The following is an 18,293-nucleotide window of genomic DNA, read 5'->3' as shown; positions in this document are numbered from 1 at the left end:
GGGTTCCACCCTGTGCTCTGTGCTGAGGTCAAATCTCAACTGCACAGGGCCTCCTGCTAGCCAGAGGGCTGGACTGAGCTGAGGGGCCAGGAGCCGGCTGGGCGCCTTCATCCCTGTGTCTGTCTGGGAAATGCTCAGTACAGATCATCCCAGAACCGGCTTCATGGCCTCATGAACTGAAGGCTCACACTTGGCTTGATACTTTCATTGCCATTCTGAAATACTTAAGAAATTTTGGATAAGGGGCTCTGCATGCTCATTTTGCACTGGACCCTAAAAATTACACGTGGTTGCATGGATGAGATGTGTAGAAGAATGGATGATGGATGGATGGGAGGGGGTGGGTAGGTGGATGGCTGGACGGTTGAGTGGGTGGATGGATGGATGAATGGAGGATCAGTGGATTCATGGATGGATGGACAGATGGATGAATGAGTAAAGCGATGCATGAATGGATGAATGATGGCCGTGTGTGTGTGTGTGTGTGTGTGTGTGTGTGTGTGTGTGTGTGTGTGTGTGTGTGTATGGATGGTGATTGATAGGTAGATGAGTACATAGGTAGGTGAGGTGAACAATGGATAGATGGATGGATTTGGGGTTGGGCTGGCTTGTGTACCATACCCAGCATGACATTGTTTTTTGTCCCAGGCGTCTGATGTCCCTCCGAGAGACCCCAGGGACAGGTCAGTGGCAGTACAATGAGCTCTGCATGGGCCGTGGCCAGACCTGTGCATTCCCAGGTCTCATCAACAACTACTACCCTCACATCATCTCCTTTGCAGAGGACGAGGCTGGTGAGTGTTCCTTAGGCCCTCTCCATTCTGTTGCCCATGCTGGAGTAGGCCTCTAATCATCTATCTACCTGGAATCTGGCTTCTAACTTGGTTGACATCTCAGGCTTGAAATGACCTTTCCCCTGGGGAGGGCCAGGAAGGGGAGGGGATTGTTCTGAGACCTTGAGTGCGCTCCTTTGGGTAAGCCCTGGTTTTTCTGAGCTTCCCCTTCCTCCTCTAGAAAATGAGGGATGTCCCCTCCTCCCCTCCCCCCCACTGTGGGCATACAGAAAAAGATGAGAGCAGAAAAAGCACGTGTAATATTAACAAGAGCAGGAGGGAGGATCTGGAGAGCTGACTGGCAGGCAGGAAGAGAAGGACACTTCCCAGACACCTCCACCTTCCAGAAGTCTGGTGGGATGGGAGGCCCTTGGTGGCAGATTTATTTGGGTCACTTGGGAAAAGCCACATTGTCACCTCAAGGCAGGTGGACAGCACCTTTTATATTAGTGAGCCCTACATCCAGCCTCTTGCGCTTTCTGTTCTTCAGAGAACAGAGGCGGGAGGGGAGAGGAAGAGGGGATGGATGCTCTTCCAGCCTCCTCCTTTGTCCTGGGCCTGGGATTGTTCCATGACAAAAGCGGAGGGGCCCCCAGCAGGCCCTGGTGGATGCTTGGCAGAGTCTCTAGGCAACGTCTCCCTCCACCGCCTCTGGAAGGTATCCCCTGCGGGGCCCAGTGCCCAGAGCCCCCAGGGCCCAGAGTCTGGGAAACTTTCCTTGAGCCATTCCCCACCCTGATCTCATCTGAATCTGAATTTCCAAAAGGGCAGCTCCAGCCCCACTGTCCTCCCAGAGCTCTTACAGCCCTGGAAAATCCTTTCTCTTGGTCTGTAGGGGGTGAACGTGTTTTGGAAGCAGCCACTCCCCAGCCCCAGATGTAGGGCCTGGAACAAAATTCCCAGTGCCACTGGGTAACAGAAAACCAGGAGGGAGGCACCTGTGAGTTGGCCAGGCCATGGGACACAGTGGCCCCGCCTGGAAGGCACCAGTGCTGGGGCCCGGGCACACCAGCCTCTCCCAGCTCACAGCCCTCTAGTTTCTTCTGACACTTGCAAACGGAAGAACCAGGCACTGTGCCTGGCCCAGCGTCCTCCAGCCCCATCTACGCTCACAGAGACCCACACTGCAGTGCACCCTACAGGGCCTGGGCAGCGCCAACCAGGACCTGTGCACACAGGGGACTGGGGTCAAGTTCCCAGCAGATCAGGGCTGCCAGGAGCCCTGGAGTCAGGCTGGTCCCTCCAGCCCTCTCACCTTACATATGGGGAAACTGAGGCTGCCTATTTACACTTGGTGTTGAGGGTGGGGCACTGTGTCCAGAGCAGAACCTCAAGGTTGGCCAACCAAGTGAAGACATGGAGAAAGTTCTTCAGCCCAAAGCAGCAGCAAGCAGAGGGCCCAGGCTCCAGAGACTGGAGTGTCATTGTGACAACTGCCCAGCCAGAGGAAACAGGCTGCTCCTGGGTTCTCTCCCCAAAAGTGGCCGGAGCGGGAGGTGGTTAGTCTGCAGATGCACAGGAAATCCATAGCACTGACAGATATGGTGCCCGGGCAGCCCACTCTTCAGGCTGTCATCTCCCTGGTAACCTGCACCCCTTCTTCCTACTCCCCCAGCAGGCTTAGTGTTCCTGCTGGGGGTGGGGCTTAGGTTCCACATGCCACTCAGCCGGCTGGCACTTCCCATTGATGCAAGCTAGCCTTTTAGTCTTTCTCTCTGGGGAACTGACCCAGTCCAGTTTTCTGTCCTTTGCTTCCTGTGCCATCTCCAGGCAGCCCCCTGGGTTGTAGATGTCTTTGGGGACATGCTTTCCTCCATGTTCCTACCCTCTGCATCAGCCTCTCCTTGGGGAGCTCCTCCTCCCCTCTCTGCCCAGCCCTGGGAGGGGGCCTTCTGCTACCCTATTACAAGGACAGAGGTTGTAGTTTGGCTGAATCGTGACAGCAAGCTGCGTGTGGCTTGTGTCTGGGCTCCCAAGCCCCATTGGATGCTGGTTTGATCTTGAGGCAGTTGACTTGGTTGAGTTCTGACCTTGGCTTAACTATTCACTAGCTGTATGACTTTGAACAAATCTTTTAGCTTCTCTGAACCTGTCTTTTTTCATTTGTATAATGGCATACTGAAGTACGTCTTCTGGGAATAGGCAATTGGTAATTGAGTGGGGTCATGTAGGGTGACATAGAATCCTGGGACTGTGTAGTTGAGACTCTGTGTAGCATGAGGGGGACATGACCCCCTCCAGGTGCTCAAACTCATGGCACTACTTTTTTTTTTTTTTTTTTTTTTGTGCGTGTCGTAGGGCTTGAACTCAGGGCCTGGGCACTGTTCCTGAGCTTTTGTGTTCAAGACTCTACCACTTGAATCATAACTCCACTTCTGGCTTTTTGGTGGTTAGTTAGAGATAAGAGTCTCACAGACTTTCCTGCCCAGGTTGGCTTTTTTGTTTTTGGTCGGTTGTGGGGCTTGAACTCTGAATGGGCGCTATCCCTGTGCTATTCAGCTCAAGGCAAGCACTCTACTGCTTGAGCCACAGCACCACTTCCCCAGGTTGGCTTTGAACCATGTTCCTCAGATCTCAGCCTCCTAAGTAGCTGGGATTACAGGGTGAGCCACTGGTGCATCATTATCACATCACTACTTTTTTACCACGGGCCTGACCAGGGGTAGAAAAGCTCCTGAATAGCACCATCGCAGAGCTGCTGGAAGTCCTGCAGGCCAGTGAAGGGCACGAGCTTCAGATTAGACTCCTGCCAAGTGCTTTCTGCCCCTGCCTGAGAGGCGCCCCTTGGTTAGTGGAGAGACCTTGGCCTTGAGAGGCTGACAGGACCTGGCCTGGGTTGTGATCAGAGTGATAATAATTAACAGTCATGACACTCTTGGCCTCCTCCATCCTGTGAGGCATACCTGTTAAAAACAAGGAAGCTGGGGGCTGGGAAGGTGGCTCAGTGGTAGAGTGCTTGCCTTGCATGCATGAGGCCCTGGGTTCGATTCTTCAGCACCACATAAGCAGAAAAAGCAGGAAGTGGTGCTATGGCTCAAGTGGTTGAGCGCTAGCCTTGAGCTGTAGAGCTGAGGGACAGTGCCCAGGCCCAGAGTTCAGGCCCTACAACCGACAAAACAAAAAAGGGAAGTTGAGGCTCAGCATGCCACCTGTGCCTGTAGGTCACCAGGAGCTGGGCCCTGGACCCCATTTCTACCCAGAAGGGTGAGGTGCTAAGCATGAATCCAGACAGGGAGCAAGGGTGGAGCGTGGAGGTTGAATGAGGCCAGGCGGAGAGACTGACAGCCTGGCTGCTTGCTTGCATGTGGCTGCCTCTCCCATCCTCCAGGTCCAGTTCTGGGGACTGGGTGGCTGGGCTGCCCTGGGACACACCCCTCAGGGCGGCAGAGGGGAATGGGAAGGGAGGAGCTAGGGAGGCAGGGCTGGCCCAGATCCTCTTCCAGGCAGCCCTCTCACCTGCTATCTCATTGACTATTCAAAGGGGGGCTGTACTTCATGTCCACCGGTGTGCCAAGCGCCACGGCCGCACGAGGGGTCATCTACAAGGTCATCGACCCGTCCAGGTGAGTGTCTGCGCTGGGCACTGACTGAGCCTGTACAGTCTGCCAAGAGAGCGCGCCTCTGTGACATCACCCACCCTCTCCACACCCCAACACCCCATTTTTCAGATGAGGAAACAAAGGCCCAGAGAGAAGTGGCTAAGGAAGCTCACCCCACTGGAGAGGGGGCAGACCCAGCACTTAAAACAGGGCCTACCCACCCCCTAACAGCTCTCTCCAGCTAGGGTTGAATTGGTGACTCCCATTGGAGCCTATGTCCTTCCCACACTCTCCTGTGTCTTCCTACCTGCTTGTCACTTTGATCTCCGTGGGGCTACCTGCTAGAACCTGCAAGGCCTTGGAAAGCCTTTTCCACCCACTGCACTGCATCTTAGTCTACCGCTACTTTATTTAGTTTTTGTTTTTTTTTTTCTTGTGAAAGTACTGGAGCTTGAACTCAGGGCCTGGGCACTGTCCCTTAGCTTTTTTTTTTTTTTTAAACTAAAGGCAAGAGCTTGATTACTTGAGCCACAGTTCCACTTCTGGCTTTTCTGGTGATTCACTGGAAATAAGAGTCTCATGGACTTTTCTGCCTGGGCTGGCTTTGAACCAGGATCCTCAGATCTCAGCCTCCTGTTTATAGGGGTGAGCCACCAATACCTGGCATACTTCTAGGTAGAAGGCCGCCCCTGGGGAGACCCACCATGCTCTGACTTACATGTGTAACTTACTGGTTAACGTATGGTTCTGTCCCATTTTTTAGGACAGAAATGGTCTGAAGGCCTGCCCCAGGGCCCCAGCAGCAGAGCCTGGCCCCAAACCCCTGGTGCTGTGCCCTCTGTGCCTTGGGTCCACTCCCCCCAGGCATCTTCCCCAACCTACTTGTTCCTCTGGCTATCTCCTCCTCTCTGGGTTTTGAAATGTTCAGCTGCAGGACGCTTCTCACCTGCTGGGAATCTGCAGAGCTCAGGCTGTGCTCTGTAGCTCTAGCATTCGCTTAGGCCCTGGGAGGGCCTGGAGCCAGACTTGGGGTGTCTGATGAATGGGCCCATGATTGTCTTTCTAGAGCTCCTTCTCAGCCCCTAGAATTATGGCTCCTGGTCAATCTGTTTCACTTACCCTTGGACCAGGAAGGGTGGTGCTCACCCCAGCACCAAGCCTGAGGTTGTATTGCGGGAATGGGCTGATGAAAGGCAGGCACCGATAGCTCATGCCTGTAATCCTAGATACTCAGGAGGCTGAGATCTGAGGATCCATGGTTCAAAGCCAGCCCGGGAAGGAAAGTCCATGAGACTCTTATCTCCAACAAACCACCAGAAAACCAGAAGTGGTGCTATGGTTCAAGTGGTAGAGTGCTTGCTTGGAGCTGAAGAGCATAGGGACAGCACCTAGGCCCAGAGTTCAAGCCCCACGACAGACAAAAAAAAGAAAGAAAGAAAAAAAGAATGGCTGATGTTGGACAGAACCACCCCCCATAAGAGCTCTACCCACTTGAGTCCAGTGACCCTGAATGCTGAGATAGGCTTAGCAATTCCCCAAACACCTATTGTCTCTCTGTCTCTGTCTCTGTCTCTGACTCTCACTCTCAGTGCCAGTAATAGAGCATGAACTCAGGGCCAAGTGCTCTTATACTACATATTATATGACCAGGAAACATTTGACACAACTAATGACCCAATATTGGCACATTAGTATTAGCTAAATCCTAGTTTTTTTAAAAGTTTTTTTTTAACTGTGAAAATACTGTACAGAGGGGTTACAATTACACGGGCAAAATAATGAATACATTTCTTTCTTTCTTTTTTTTTTTTTTTTTTTGGGTCCGGTCGTGGGGCCTGAACTCTGGGCCTGGGCGCTGTCCCTCAGCTCTTCAGCTCAAGGCTAGCGCTCTACCACATGAGCCACAGCGCCACTTCCGGCTTTTTTCTTTTTTGCTTATGTGGTGCTGAGGAATCGAACCCAGGGCCTCAGGCATGCAAGGCAAGTGCTCTACCACTGAGCCACCTTCCCAGCCCATGAGTACATTTCTTATCAAGCATTGTTGCCTCCTCCTTTGTTTCCCCTTCCCATCCCTTCCCATCTCCCCCCACCCCCCCGGCACCCCGCACCCCGCATCCCCCATCCCCCCCAAAGTTTTTTTTTTAATTTGTTCTTCATCCATATTCTTTCGCTATTATTTTGCCATCTTGTCTCTGTGGCCCGCCAGTGCATGACAACTTCTCAAATTTTTCTATTTACCACACTATTTTTATTATTGTTATTTATTATTGTGGAATGTGTTGTTGATGGTGGTATTGGTTGTGGTCGCAGTGTTGGTGTATGGGTTGGTGGTGGTGTGTGTGTGTTGGTGGTGGTGTTCATGGTGATGGTGTTGATGGTATATGTGTGGGGGTTTTTGTTGTTTTGTTTTTGTTTTGGCTCATCCTGGCTTGAACCTGGTCTGTCCCTGAGCTTCTTCTGTTCAGCATTAGCACACTACCACTCGAGCCACAGCACCACTTCCAGCCTTTTCTCAGTAGTTTATTGGAGATGAGAGTCTTATGGACCTTCTTGCCCAGACTGACTTCATACCACAAGCCTCAGATCTCAGCTTCCTTAGTAGCTAGGATTACAGGTGTGAGCCACCGGTGCCTGGCTGTGTATTACTTCCTGTGCTAGAACTAGGGCTTAGATTCAGAACCTTGACTCTTGCTTGTTTGTTTTTTTTTCAAGGCTGGTGTTCTATCATTAAAAAAAAATTTTTTTTTATTGTGAAAATACCGTACAGAGTGGTTACAATTACATGGGCAAGGTAATGAGTACATTTCTTATCAAGCATTGTTGCCTCCTCTGTTTCCCCCTCCCATCCCTTCCCTTCCCTGTCCCCACCTCCTCCCTTCCCTCCCCCCCTCCATAGCCAAAGTTGTGAAGTTCGTTTTTCGACTTGTACATCTCATTGTTGCAATGGCTCCACCTGTATCCCTATTTAAACGATTTGTTTTTGCCCTTCCCCTCCACAAATTATACCAACATCCAATACAGTGAAAGCAGGAGTTATACTGTGGGGGAGGGACATACAAAGCAACAAAGAAATCATCTTATAAATGTGTTAGAAACAATCGCAAGAAAAAAAACAACATTTGAATACTTATCCTGGGGTTCATTTCACCTAACATCAACTTATCTGACCTTTTCTGCTTGTCTCAGATGTGTACTACTTATTGTGTTCTATCATTTGACCATAGCTCTGCTCCAGTGTGTTTTGCCAGTAGCCAGGTTTGAACTCAGGTCCTCATACTTGCTCAGTTTTCTTGCTGACCTGATACCCTACTACTTGAGTCACACCCCCAGCTTTGCTTTTAGGAGGTAAGAGTCACAAACTGTTCTGCCCAGGCTGCTTTTGAACTGTGATCCCCTGGATCTCAGCTTCCTCAGTAGGTAGATTAAAGGTACAAGCACCTGGTACTTTTTTTTTTGTTGGTGGTGGGGCCTGAACTCGGCCTGGGCGCTGTCCACTCTTCAGCTCAAGGCTAGTGTTTTACATTTTGAGCCACAGCAACACTTCAGGCTTTTTCTGCTTATGTGGTGGTGAGGAATCAAACCCAGGGCCTCATGCATGCAAGGCAAGCGCTCTACCACTGAGCCACCTTCCCAGCCCCGTCTTTTATTTAATTTAAAAAATCATTATTGCATACAAAAATACAAATTAATCAACCACCTAACTTTGTCTTTGTATCATAAAAACCATAAGCCTCCCCTCCTCCCATCCCTCTGTCCTGGTTCCCTGAGCTTCCATCCATCTTCCGCTGCGAGGTGTTGGAAGTTATGACCTTGTTTCTGACCACACACAGACTTTGCTTTCTTTCTTATTCATCTGTCCTCCTTTTGCGTAAATGTTTCCATGTTGCAGCCCTTACAAGGAGGTGGTTTTTAGGGCTGGTCATTTTCTGCTGAGTCACTGAACCAAAACTATCTTCCCTCTTCCTTACAGTTTGAAGTTATTACCATTTTTTTTGGGGGGGGGTCTAGTCGTGGGGCCTGAACTCTGGGCCTGGGCGCTGTCCCTCAGCTCTTCAGCTCAAGGCGAGCGCTCTACCACTTGAGCCACAGCTCTTTTTTGCTTATGTGGTGCTGAGGAATGGAACCCAGGGCCTCCTGCATGCAAGGCAAGCGCTCTACCACTGAGCCACCTTCCCAGCCCTACCATTGTTTTTTAAAGAATGATTCTTTAGGCAAGCATGCCATAGCTGCAGTGTGTAACTCCCCCGGGGCCACCTCTGCTGCGCCGCTGCCTTTGTGCTTTTGACATCCTCTTCCTTCCTTGGCTGGCTGTCCCTGTGGGATGACATCACCCCAGTGACACTTGGGGTTCTCCTGCTTCAGGTCAGAAATGGGCTGGATTCTTCCCTCACCCCTTGGCCCTCCTCTCTTTCGTTTTTTGTGTTTTGGAATAAATACACTTTTTGATATCCACCCAGATGTCCTGGAGGCCAGGAAGGTTTGGAAAATGAATGGAGGGAGAAGGGAAAGAGGTCATGTCATCCCTCAATGTCTCACCAGAACACCTGGGCCCACTATCTATCTATCTGTCTATCTGTCTGTCTGTCTGTCTGTCTGTCTATCTATCTATCATCCATCCATCATCTAACCTCCCTCCTCCACTTTTGCATGCAAAGTTTTCCTTTTTTTTGTTGGTTGTGGACTTAACTCTGGGCCTAGGCTCTGTCCCTAAGCTCATCAGCTCAAGGCTAGCACTCTACCACTTGATCCACAGTGCCACTTCCATTTTTTTTTTTTTTTTTTTGGTCGGTTGTGGGGCTTGAACTCTGGGCCTGGGCACTGTCCCCCAGCTCTTCAGCTCAAGGCTAGCACTCTACCACTTGAGCCACAGCCACACTCGTTTTCTGGTGGTTCTTTGGAGGTAAGAGTCTCACAGATGTTCCTACTCGGGCTGGATTTGAACCATGATCCTCAGACTCAGACTCCTGAGTAGCTAGGATGACAGGCGTGAGCCACTGGTGCTCAGCTCGTTTTCTTTTTCACCTATGAGTTCCTTCAGGAACTTGGGGCCGATGTGAAAGGCATGGATAGGGTCAGAGCAGGGAGTCCCCCTTCCCCATCCCCCTCACTTCCCTTCGTCTAGCTTTGAAAGCATAGGGCAGTCTGTCCCTCCTCCTCCTCCAGGCCCTTCTGAAGACCAGTCTGCGTCACGTGGCTGTTTCCACCCTGTACTGGGAATGCCTCTTGAAGCCCTGGGTCTGCCTGGGGCAGTCTGGGAACAGGGTCGGTCTCATTCAGAGTATCACAGATCAGCAGCCAAAAACTAATCAGAATGGGATTCCATTCCTTCCTCATGCCGCTGGCACAGGAACATGGTAAAGGAGCCAGCTCACAGCCTGGCAACCCTTCTCAGGCTTTTCTCCTAGTTCTCAAAGCCCCAGGCCCCTCACCGCCCGTCTGGCTTCCCACTGTCCCTTCCCCCACTCACTTTGTCCCTAAGCTGGTCTTACCATTCCCAGTTAAAAAAAAAAAAAAAAGACTCCGTCTCATGGAGAATGCTGTTCACACACCCAATCCAAAGGCTGTTGGGGGAGTGAGCCTCCAGTCATCAGCAGGCAGAGGCCAAGCAAGTACCCAGCTGGCTGCCGTGGGGCCTGTGGTTCCTGGGGCTGGCTCTGAGAATCCAGGGGCCATGCGTGGGCAGGGATGCTGAGGTGCATGGCAGCAGGGCACCTGTTTCGTTTCTTTTGCTAGTCCTGGGGCTTGAACTCAGGGCCTGGGCACTGTCCCTGAGCTTCTTTTGCTCAAGGCTAGCATTCTACCACTTGAGCCACAGCACCACTTCCAGCATTTTCTGTGTATGTGGTATGGAGGAATCGAACCCAGAGCTTCATGCATGGTGGGCAAGCGCTCTACCATTTAACCACCTTCCCAGCCGTGGGCACCTGTTTCTTGTGCTCCTGTCCACACCTGCTGAGCCTGTCCTCCTTTCTACCGAGGCAGGGCAGGTATATGGGGAGATCCTCGGGACAGGCTTCTGGGGCAGAACTCATGATTTCCGTGTTGTTGGCAGACGGGCACCCCCCGGCAAGTGTCAGATCCACCCTGCCCAGGTGAAGGTGAGGAGCCACCTCATCCCTTTTGTGCCCAAAGAAAGTAAGTGGCCACCTTGGGGTCTGTGTGGGGGTGGGGGAGAGAGGGACTCCTGCCTGAGGCATCTTGCTGGCCCTCTGTCTCTACCAGGGCTCCATACCACTCGATGCCTTTCCTGGGCCTCTATTCCTAGGCCATGCTTGGCACTCACCAGACACGGAGTTAAGAGGCAGACCTGTAATAAAAGTGGGTCTTGCCAGGTTCCAGTGGCTCACACCTGTCATCCTAGCTACTCAGAAGGCTGAGATCTGAGGATCATGGTTCAATGCCAGCCCAGGCAGGAAAGTCTGTGAGACTCTTATCTACAATAAATCACCAGAAAACTGGAAGTGGCGCCGTGGCCAAGTGGTAGAGCACTCGCCTTAAACTGAAGAGCTGAGGGACAGCACCCAGGCCCAGACTTCAAGCCCCATGACTGACCCCCCCCCAAAAAAAAAAGGGTCTTGCTGGACTGGTCACAATTCCTTAAACCAGGTTCCAGGAGTGGGCAGGTGACCCCAAGGGGCAGGATTCAAGCAGGGCACAGAAGGGAAGGACTTAGCTGTGCCAAGTTGGTGGGAGGGATGGACAGAGGGTGTCCAGACTTTCCCCAGGAGGGTTCCAGTTAGAGGGGATGGGTGAGGAGGGAGGCGTGGGCACAGACCAAGGGCACCAAGACACTGAAGGGCAGCGTGGAGGGAAGGTGCACCGAGGTGGGGCAGCGGGGTCCCCCTGACCACATGCTCTTCCTGTGCGCAGAGTTCATTTGGACCCCGGAGAGCACCCCACGACCCACAGCACGCGCGCCCACCAAGGCACCCCGTCGCAGACGCCCCACGGCCCCTCCCCCGGTGCCCACCTCGAGGCCTGCCCGGCCCACGCGGCGGCCAGGGTCCCGCAGGGGCGGTGGACGGCGGCGGGGCCGGCCCAGCACCGCGGTGCCGCCGCCCTCCCACGGGGCCGTGCGCCTGGTGCGGCCCGCCGGGCTGAGCGCCGGCCGCGGCCGCGTGGAGGTGTTCGCGGGTGGGCGCTGGGGCACGGTGTGCGACGATGCGTGGGACACCAAGGCCGCTGCGGTCGTGTGTCGCCAGCTGGGCTTTGCCCACGCGGTGCGAGCCGCCAAACGCGCCGAGTTTGGCGAGGGCCGGGCGCTGCCCATCCTGCTGGACGATGTGCGGTGCACCGGCCACGAGCGCAGCCTGCTGGAGTGCGCGCACGCCGGCGTGGGCACGCACAACTGCGGGCACCAGGAGGACGCGGGCGTGGTGTGCAGCCACAAAGACCCGGACTTGTAGGCAAAGCCTGGGCTGCTCGGCTGGGCCGTGCTGCTGCGTGCGGGTCACCTGGTGGAGGTGCTCGGAGCCTGTCCTAGATCTGCGGAGCGAGCGGTCCTGCTGCACCCATGCCTCTCCCCGTGTGTCTTCTGTAGACCTGACGGCAGAAGTGTGCCAGGCCAGCGTGGTCACTGTGTGTGGCACACCCTCCAGCTGGCCCAGGAACACACTCCATCATGGCACTCCGAGGGGAGAGGGCAGCATCCCTCCGGAAGCAGATAGGATCCCTGGTGCAACTGAGGAGGTCTGGAGGCCAGGCCTGCCCTGCCCAGACCAGCTCAAGCATGACCCGAAGACTGGGCCCCAAAGACCACAAACTGTGGTACACAGACGGAGCCACTGGAAAACAGGAAAGCAGTCTGCCAGACAAGGAGAATCCCTCCCATGGACAGGTTTGGAGTACGCCGGGACCATGGCTGCCCACCAGAAGGTCAGGCTGCCTGGGAGAGTGTGGGCAGCCATCAGCAGTAAGGAAGGACCAGGGGGACTCTGAAGCCTTGTGTTGGCAAGCCTCCTGCTCAGCCAGACTCCATCGTCATACCAAGCCCAGACCAAGGACCCTGGGGAAGTAACTCAGCCTCCTCCACCTCTGCAGCCTCTCTTGCCCCTGGGATGGAAGCTCACTGTGCCCTGCCAGGGATGCGGGCTCAGCACGGGGGCAGGGGACTCCTCCACTAGCAAGGCTGTGTCCAGATCTTTGTCATCTCCATCCCTACCCTGATGGGAAATCTCAGGGGATTCTCTGACACCTCTAGTCCTACCCAGGGGTTGACTCTGTCACCAAGGCTGTGTCAACAAAGGGACTGTTTATAATCACCCCCATGTGTAAGTGGGAGCTGGGGTGAGGGAGCAGGGGACAGGCCTGCAACCTCTTTCCTGTCCATGAGGAAGAAGTTCCCCTGGTCACTGAGGTCCCCAGCCTGACCAGGTGCCTGGGAGCTCGGGACAGCTGGGCTCAGCCTCCGGAGCAGGGGCATGGGGGCAGATGACTCACCTGACTCACACATCTTGAAGACAGGGTATGACCTGTGCAGGGGGTCTGGGGGGTCTGAGTTGAGCCAGCTCATGGCAGGACTGGTCATGTGCTAGGCAGAGGAAGTGGTTCAAGGTTCTCTGACATAGAAGGGTTTATTGAGCATTTGTAGAAATGAAAGAGAAGGGAAAGGGTGAGGTTCAGGGTGAAGCTATGCAGCTATCACAGCAAAGTAGAGTGGTAGTTGGAGCCCAGGATTTCTGTACCTGAGAATGGGGGAGGGGGCACTGTGCAGTTGGAGGAGTGAGGCTCAGGTCATCAATACTGGTATGGATGCAAAGGGTGACATTACCCAGATGAGAGGTTTGGGCTTGGTGGAGAGTCGAGAAAGCAGATATGCTTGGGGCTTGAGGATTGGTGGAGGCTAACCGTTTCATTTCTCTGATGCTTGGTAAATGGGGATCTAGAAAGTCATACTAGCCACTTACATGCCTGTATTTGTTCATTGATTTTCTTCCTCCACCTCCTTCCTCTTCAGCTCCCAGCACTTTTTATAAGACCTCTCAGGATTTTTCTCCTATTGCTCTCTTGGATTTCTTGTATCTCGGTGACCAGAGAGGAGGTTGGTGAGGTTCAACCCCTCTGGGGTTGGTGCCTGAGCTGACCCAAAAGCTCCCTTTTCTACCTACCAATCCATTCATTCACCAAGCCAACCTCGCCTGAGTCGGGTTCCCAGGGAGAAACTGCCTCTGCCCAGCATTCTGCAACTTAGTTCTGGGTCCCCCAGCCCAGAGCTGAAGGTTTGGCCTTGCTGTGGCTCTGCCTCCAGGAGCACCAGCCCAAGAAATCACAAGTCCCCAACCACTGCCCTCAGGTAGTTCAGGGCCTTGGGCAGCTACCTGTTCCTTAGTTCCTGGCAGCCATAGTCAGTCCATGGTTCAAGTCAAGCAAGCTAGTGGACAACTCCAGTTCCCCCACGGTACCTGGGGAAATCTTGTAAATGTTTGATGGTGACATTTAATGGTTGGAGTTGGCTGGAGACCCAGCTCCAGTTCTGGCTTGGTAACCTGAGGGTTATCACATAAGCTCTCACAGCCTCATTGACATTATAAAAGAATGAGAATCTTGGAAAACATGCCCTGAATGTTCCAGGTGGCTTTCTGGACAGAAAGGCTAGTTTCAGGCTGGTGGCATCTATGCTGGCAGCTGCCAGTTGTGTAAGACACAGTGAGGAGGCACACACTCTGTGGAGGGGTCGCACCAGAATGACCTGGAAAGAGATCTGCAGAATGGGAAGCAGAGAGCCCCTTCAGGCCAACATGGAGAACTCAGGTCTGTGTCTTGGGGCCCCTGCCTTGCTAAGAGCTAGCTTTTATGAACACTTGCTGGTGTGCTGGCTGATTTCGCCCTGTCTCTCTTCTCCATCCCCAGGGTGGTTATGAACTGATCTCCAGGGCTTTGGAGGCAGCCTGTGAACAAAGACCCACCTTCCCAGCACCAAAAGCCTTTCCTTCCCTGGACTCTTGCCAGGCTGTGCCCAAGTGAGGGCAGCCGCTCCAGAGTCTCCCTTCTGCTCCTCCCCAACAATTCCTGTTGGGAACTGGAGTAGTCCACTAGCTTGCTTTGTTTGAACCATGGACTGTGGCTGCCAGGGCTGCTCCCAGTATAGCAGCTTATTTTGCTAGCCTGGGAATCATCTAACGGGCTGCTTACACCTCAGTTTTGACTCAATAGGTCTGGGGAACTGAATTTTGGTACTTCTTTTCCAGCATAGATGTCTACAGACCACACAGGCAATTAATATTTTTCCAATAGACACATTTAAAAGTGAAAACAGGTGAACATTGTTTTGTAGTATGTTTTATTTAACCCAATGTACTAAAACTATTATTTGGTGACCTTTTAGAACAACTTCTTGGGGGTATTTATGAAATCTTGTGTGTACATTCCAAGTTGGGACTAGCCATATACCCACACGTGGCCATTGACTTCCATATTGGGTCAGTTTAGTCTGGATGAGCCTAGGGAAGTGCCAGATGGCTGGGCACTGTCTCTACATAGTGCCCTTCTGGGAACAGGGCTGAGGGCCCTTTCCTAGACAGGAAGCAGAGTCAGCCTTAGTATGCTGCCTGTATCTTCCACAGGAAAATCAGAAGTATCAAAGGGGCAATAAGACAGGGTAGATGAGACCTTGGGGACACAAATGGTTGTGCTAAGCCTGATGTCTCTGGTGTGACCTGCCAGTGCCAGACAATATTAGCACCCACCCTTCTCATAGTCCTGGGGTCAGGGCACAGCATCATCCAGGCAGTGTACCCTGAGACTGCTCTATGCCTGGCTCAGGTGGGGCTTCAGACTGTCACCAGAGCCATTCAGAATCTGGCCCTGTCCCCAAGAGACAAAATCCAAAATTGCCTCCACTCAGCTTCCAGAGGTTATAATCCCAGGATGTAGTTCCACAAACTGGCTACTAAACATGGCCACTTTTCTTTTGTCAGTCGTGGGGCCTGAACTCTGGGCCTGGGTGCTGTCCCTTAGCATTCAGCTCAAGACTAGTGCTCTACTACTGAGCCACAGCGCCACTTCTGGCTTTTTCTTTTGGGGGGTCCGGTCGTGGGGCCTGAACTCTGGGCCTGGGCGCTGTCCCTCAGCATTTCAGCTCAAGGCTAGCGCTCTACCACTGAGCCACAGCACCACTTCTGGCTTTTTCTGCTTATGTGGTGCTGAGGAATCGAACCCAGGGCCTCATGCATGCAAGGCAAGCACTCTACCACTGAGCCACCTTCCCAGCCCCCCTTTTTTAAAAATAGCTAATCTTCCCTCTTTCTTGCAGCTTTGTCCTCCTTTAAAAATCTCCCCAAACCCTGGTTTCACAGCCCTATCTGATAGGCAACTTCTGTCCTCCACCACCTCACCCAGAGCCAAAGCCACCTGAAGTCGCCTGAGCGCACTGAGACTGCTTTCTGTTGCCACACGAGGGCGCAGGAGCAACCCAACGTCCCTCAGCCCTACTGGGAGCTCGGAGGTCAAGTCCTGGTGCAGGACCGATGGGCGACTGGCGTCCAGATCTGACCAGCCTCTGCGATGTCCGTGCCGGGCACGGCTGTTAAAGCTTGACCCTCTCCCGCACCTCACAGCCCCATCACCCCTAACTGCCGAGTTTCTGGTGAAGGGCAGTACACTGGTTTACTGTTTTAACGACCTCCAAACCTAGCTGGTACCGGCCTGTGTCAGAAATCCAGCCGCGTCTGACGCCCAGTGCGCCCTCCGCAGGCCGGAAGGTCTTTATCTGGTCGCGGCGTGGGCACACCTGGCTAGCCTCATCATTCATGTCACGGAGGGGGCGCTGGGGTTGCGAACCAAGAAGCCCCGAGTTGGGCTCTTCGGTCCCTGGGGGGATTGGAGACGCCGGCCGCGGTTCCCGATGACCCTTCGACCACACGGCACCCACGTTCCGCTCTCCACGGAGGCTGTCCCTCCGACCTAGATTTCACCCAGTCTAACCACAGGTGCTCGGGACCGGAGCTTCCCTGGGCCCCGGAGGCTCCAGCAGCGCCTCGGACTCCCAGAGAGCAGCCTCGAGGTCCGGCGTGTCCTCACCCACAGACAGGCCCCGCTGCGTCCCGCGGGGTCCCGGTTACCGCCGCTGGGGCGCGTGGCGCCTGACAGCGGCTTGGCGCGGACAGGCCGGCCGGGGAGGGGGCGCCCGCTGAGGGCAGCCGACTTTGGAGCCCTGGGGAACACGGAAACTCGACAGCAGAAGTGGGGGTTCAAAAGGTTTGAGCGAGGAAGGAAGGGGCCTGGGATCGCGCGCAGAGACGCCGTTATTTGGAGGCGCCAAAGGGGCGGAGCCAGCTGGCGGGACTTTGTGCAGCCGCCCGGGCTGCACGCGCAGAGCAATCTGGGTTGCCAGGGACGACGCGTTCTGGGCGGGGCTGGTGTCAGGGCGGGGCTTGAGTCAGAGATGGGTGGGGCCCCGGAGATCTAAGCCAGAAGCGAAGTTGTAATTTGTGGAGACTGCCTGATCTGGGAGGGGTCTAGGCGGGGGTGTTGTAGTGGTGAGGGCGGAGCTTGTGTGAGGGCGTGGCCTGCCGGGGGCGGGCCCTGCGAACCGGAGCTGGAGGCGGAGACGTGGTTGGCGGGTCCGCGCTTCGGGGGAGGGCTCGAGCCGGCGGGGGCGGAGCCGAGCGGCGGGGGCGGTGCTGGCGAGCGCCGGGCCTGGGGCCGAGGCGGCGCTCGGCGCTGACAGCCCAGTCGGCTCGCGGCCTCCCGCCCCCTCGGCACCCCGCGCCGACCCCGGCCGGGCCTGACCCGGAGCCATGAGCCCCGGGCTGCTGCTGCTCGGTAGCGCCGTCCTGCTCGCCTTCGGCCTCTGCTGCACCTTCGTGCATCGCGCTCGCAGCCGCTATGAGCACATCCCCGGGCCGCCGCGGCCCAGGTGAGCGGGGGGTGGGGGCGGGGGCCGGGAAGGGGCGCTCGGCCGGGGGGCGGGGAGACCGCGTGCGAGCCGGCGTCGGGCCGGGGGTCCAGCCTCGCCTTCCGCGCGCGGCCGCCGGGGGACCGAGGCCAGGAGAGGGGCGCTAACTATTCTTAGTAACGAATTACTCACCGCCGCCGCGGCTGCCGGGCGCCCACCGCGCCAGGCCGGGCCCCGCGGGCGCGATGGCAGCCGCAGCCCCGGGCAGGTAGGCGTTATTGTCACCCCATCATTCAGACGAGGAGACTGAGGCGCGCGGAGGCGAAGTCACCTACCCAAGGTCACCCGGTTGGTAAGCCTAGATCAGCCTGACGACCGTCCTCCAGGTCAGCCAGATTCCAAAAGCGGGTGCTCTTCACGGTGGAACTGGCGCAGGGTCCAAGTACTGAACGCACTCGGTCACATTCCCCTGTCTGTTTCTGTCCTGGGATAGCCCGTTTGTCCTCTCAGCAGCTCCATCCTGTCCTTGGCCCCCACCCAATTTACCAACACCCCACAGAAGCCAACCTTTCTGAAGCTTAGGTAGACATGTCATGTCTCTGCTCCAACGACCCCCTCAACGCATTACTTTAGAATTAAAACCCCAAACCACCAGTTCCAAACTAAGTCCACACGTGACCAGCAAGGCCCCTGCTGAGTTCCCAGAGCCCCATCTGGACCCATACCCCGCTTTTCCTGTTGCTCCAGGCAACAGCAAACCCCATGCCTTTATTCCTCTTTCTTCAGCTTGGGCAGAGAGGGGCTTCTTCCTGTGTTCATGTCAAATAGGCCTTCTCCCACCAACCCTCTGCAAAGCCCACCTACCCCACACTCCTTGTGGGGCCATCATGCCTGAAGTCACCCTCTTTCCACCTGTTGACTGTCCATTCACCTGTTGACTGTCTGTCTCCCCCTTTAGAATGTGAGCCCCCAGAGGGCAGCAATGTTGTGTGCTTGTTTGTGTATCTCCAGAATTTGGCATGTTGCAGTTGCTCAATAAATATTGGATGAATGAATGAATAAACAATGGTATTAGACACACTTTTT

The 18,293-nt window shown here is 54.7% G+C and overlaps 2 protein-coding genes across 2 annotated transcripts in view; both read left to right on the top strand.

Annotated features, from left to right (window-relative positions):
- Nucleotides 1-14,621, top strand: part of Hhipl1 (HHIP like 1) — a 29,237-nt gene extending 14,616 nt beyond the window's left edge. Inside the window, exons 6-9 of the mRNA XM_042692685.1 lie at nt 649-794; nt 4,315-4,396; nt 10,425-10,507; nt 11,243-14,621. Of these exons, the coding sequence (XP_042548619.1) occupies nt 649-794; nt 4,315-4,396; nt 10,425-10,507; nt 11,243-11,778 (847 nt within the window). The 3' untranslated portion in view covers nt 11,779-14,621. The remainder of the gene's footprint in view (nt 1-648; nt 795-4,314; nt 4,397-10,424; nt 10,508-11,242) is intronic.
- A 2,488-nt stretch (nt 14,622-17,109) lies between these two features.
- The window catches only part of LOC122118796 (cholesterol 24-hydroxylase), a 28,553-nt gene continuing 27,369 nt past the window's right edge, over nt 17,110-18,293 (top strand). Inside the window, exon 1 of the mRNA XM_042692755.1 lies at nt 17,110-17,228. Coding sequence (XP_042548689.1) covers nt 17,110-17,228 — 119 coding nt within the window. The remainder of the gene's footprint in view (nt 17,229-18,293) is intronic.

Source organism: Dipodomys spectabilis, unplaced genomic scaffold, assembly GCF_019054845.1.
Source record: "Dipodomys spectabilis isolate Male_0828 unplaced genomic scaffold, ASM1905484v1 ptg000157l, whole genome shotgun sequence".
Taxonomy (NCBI): Eukaryota; Metazoa; Chordata; class Mammalia; order Rodentia; family Heteromyidae; genus Dipodomys; species Dipodomys spectabilis.
This window is presented reverse-complemented; position numbering and strand designations above follow the sequence as displayed.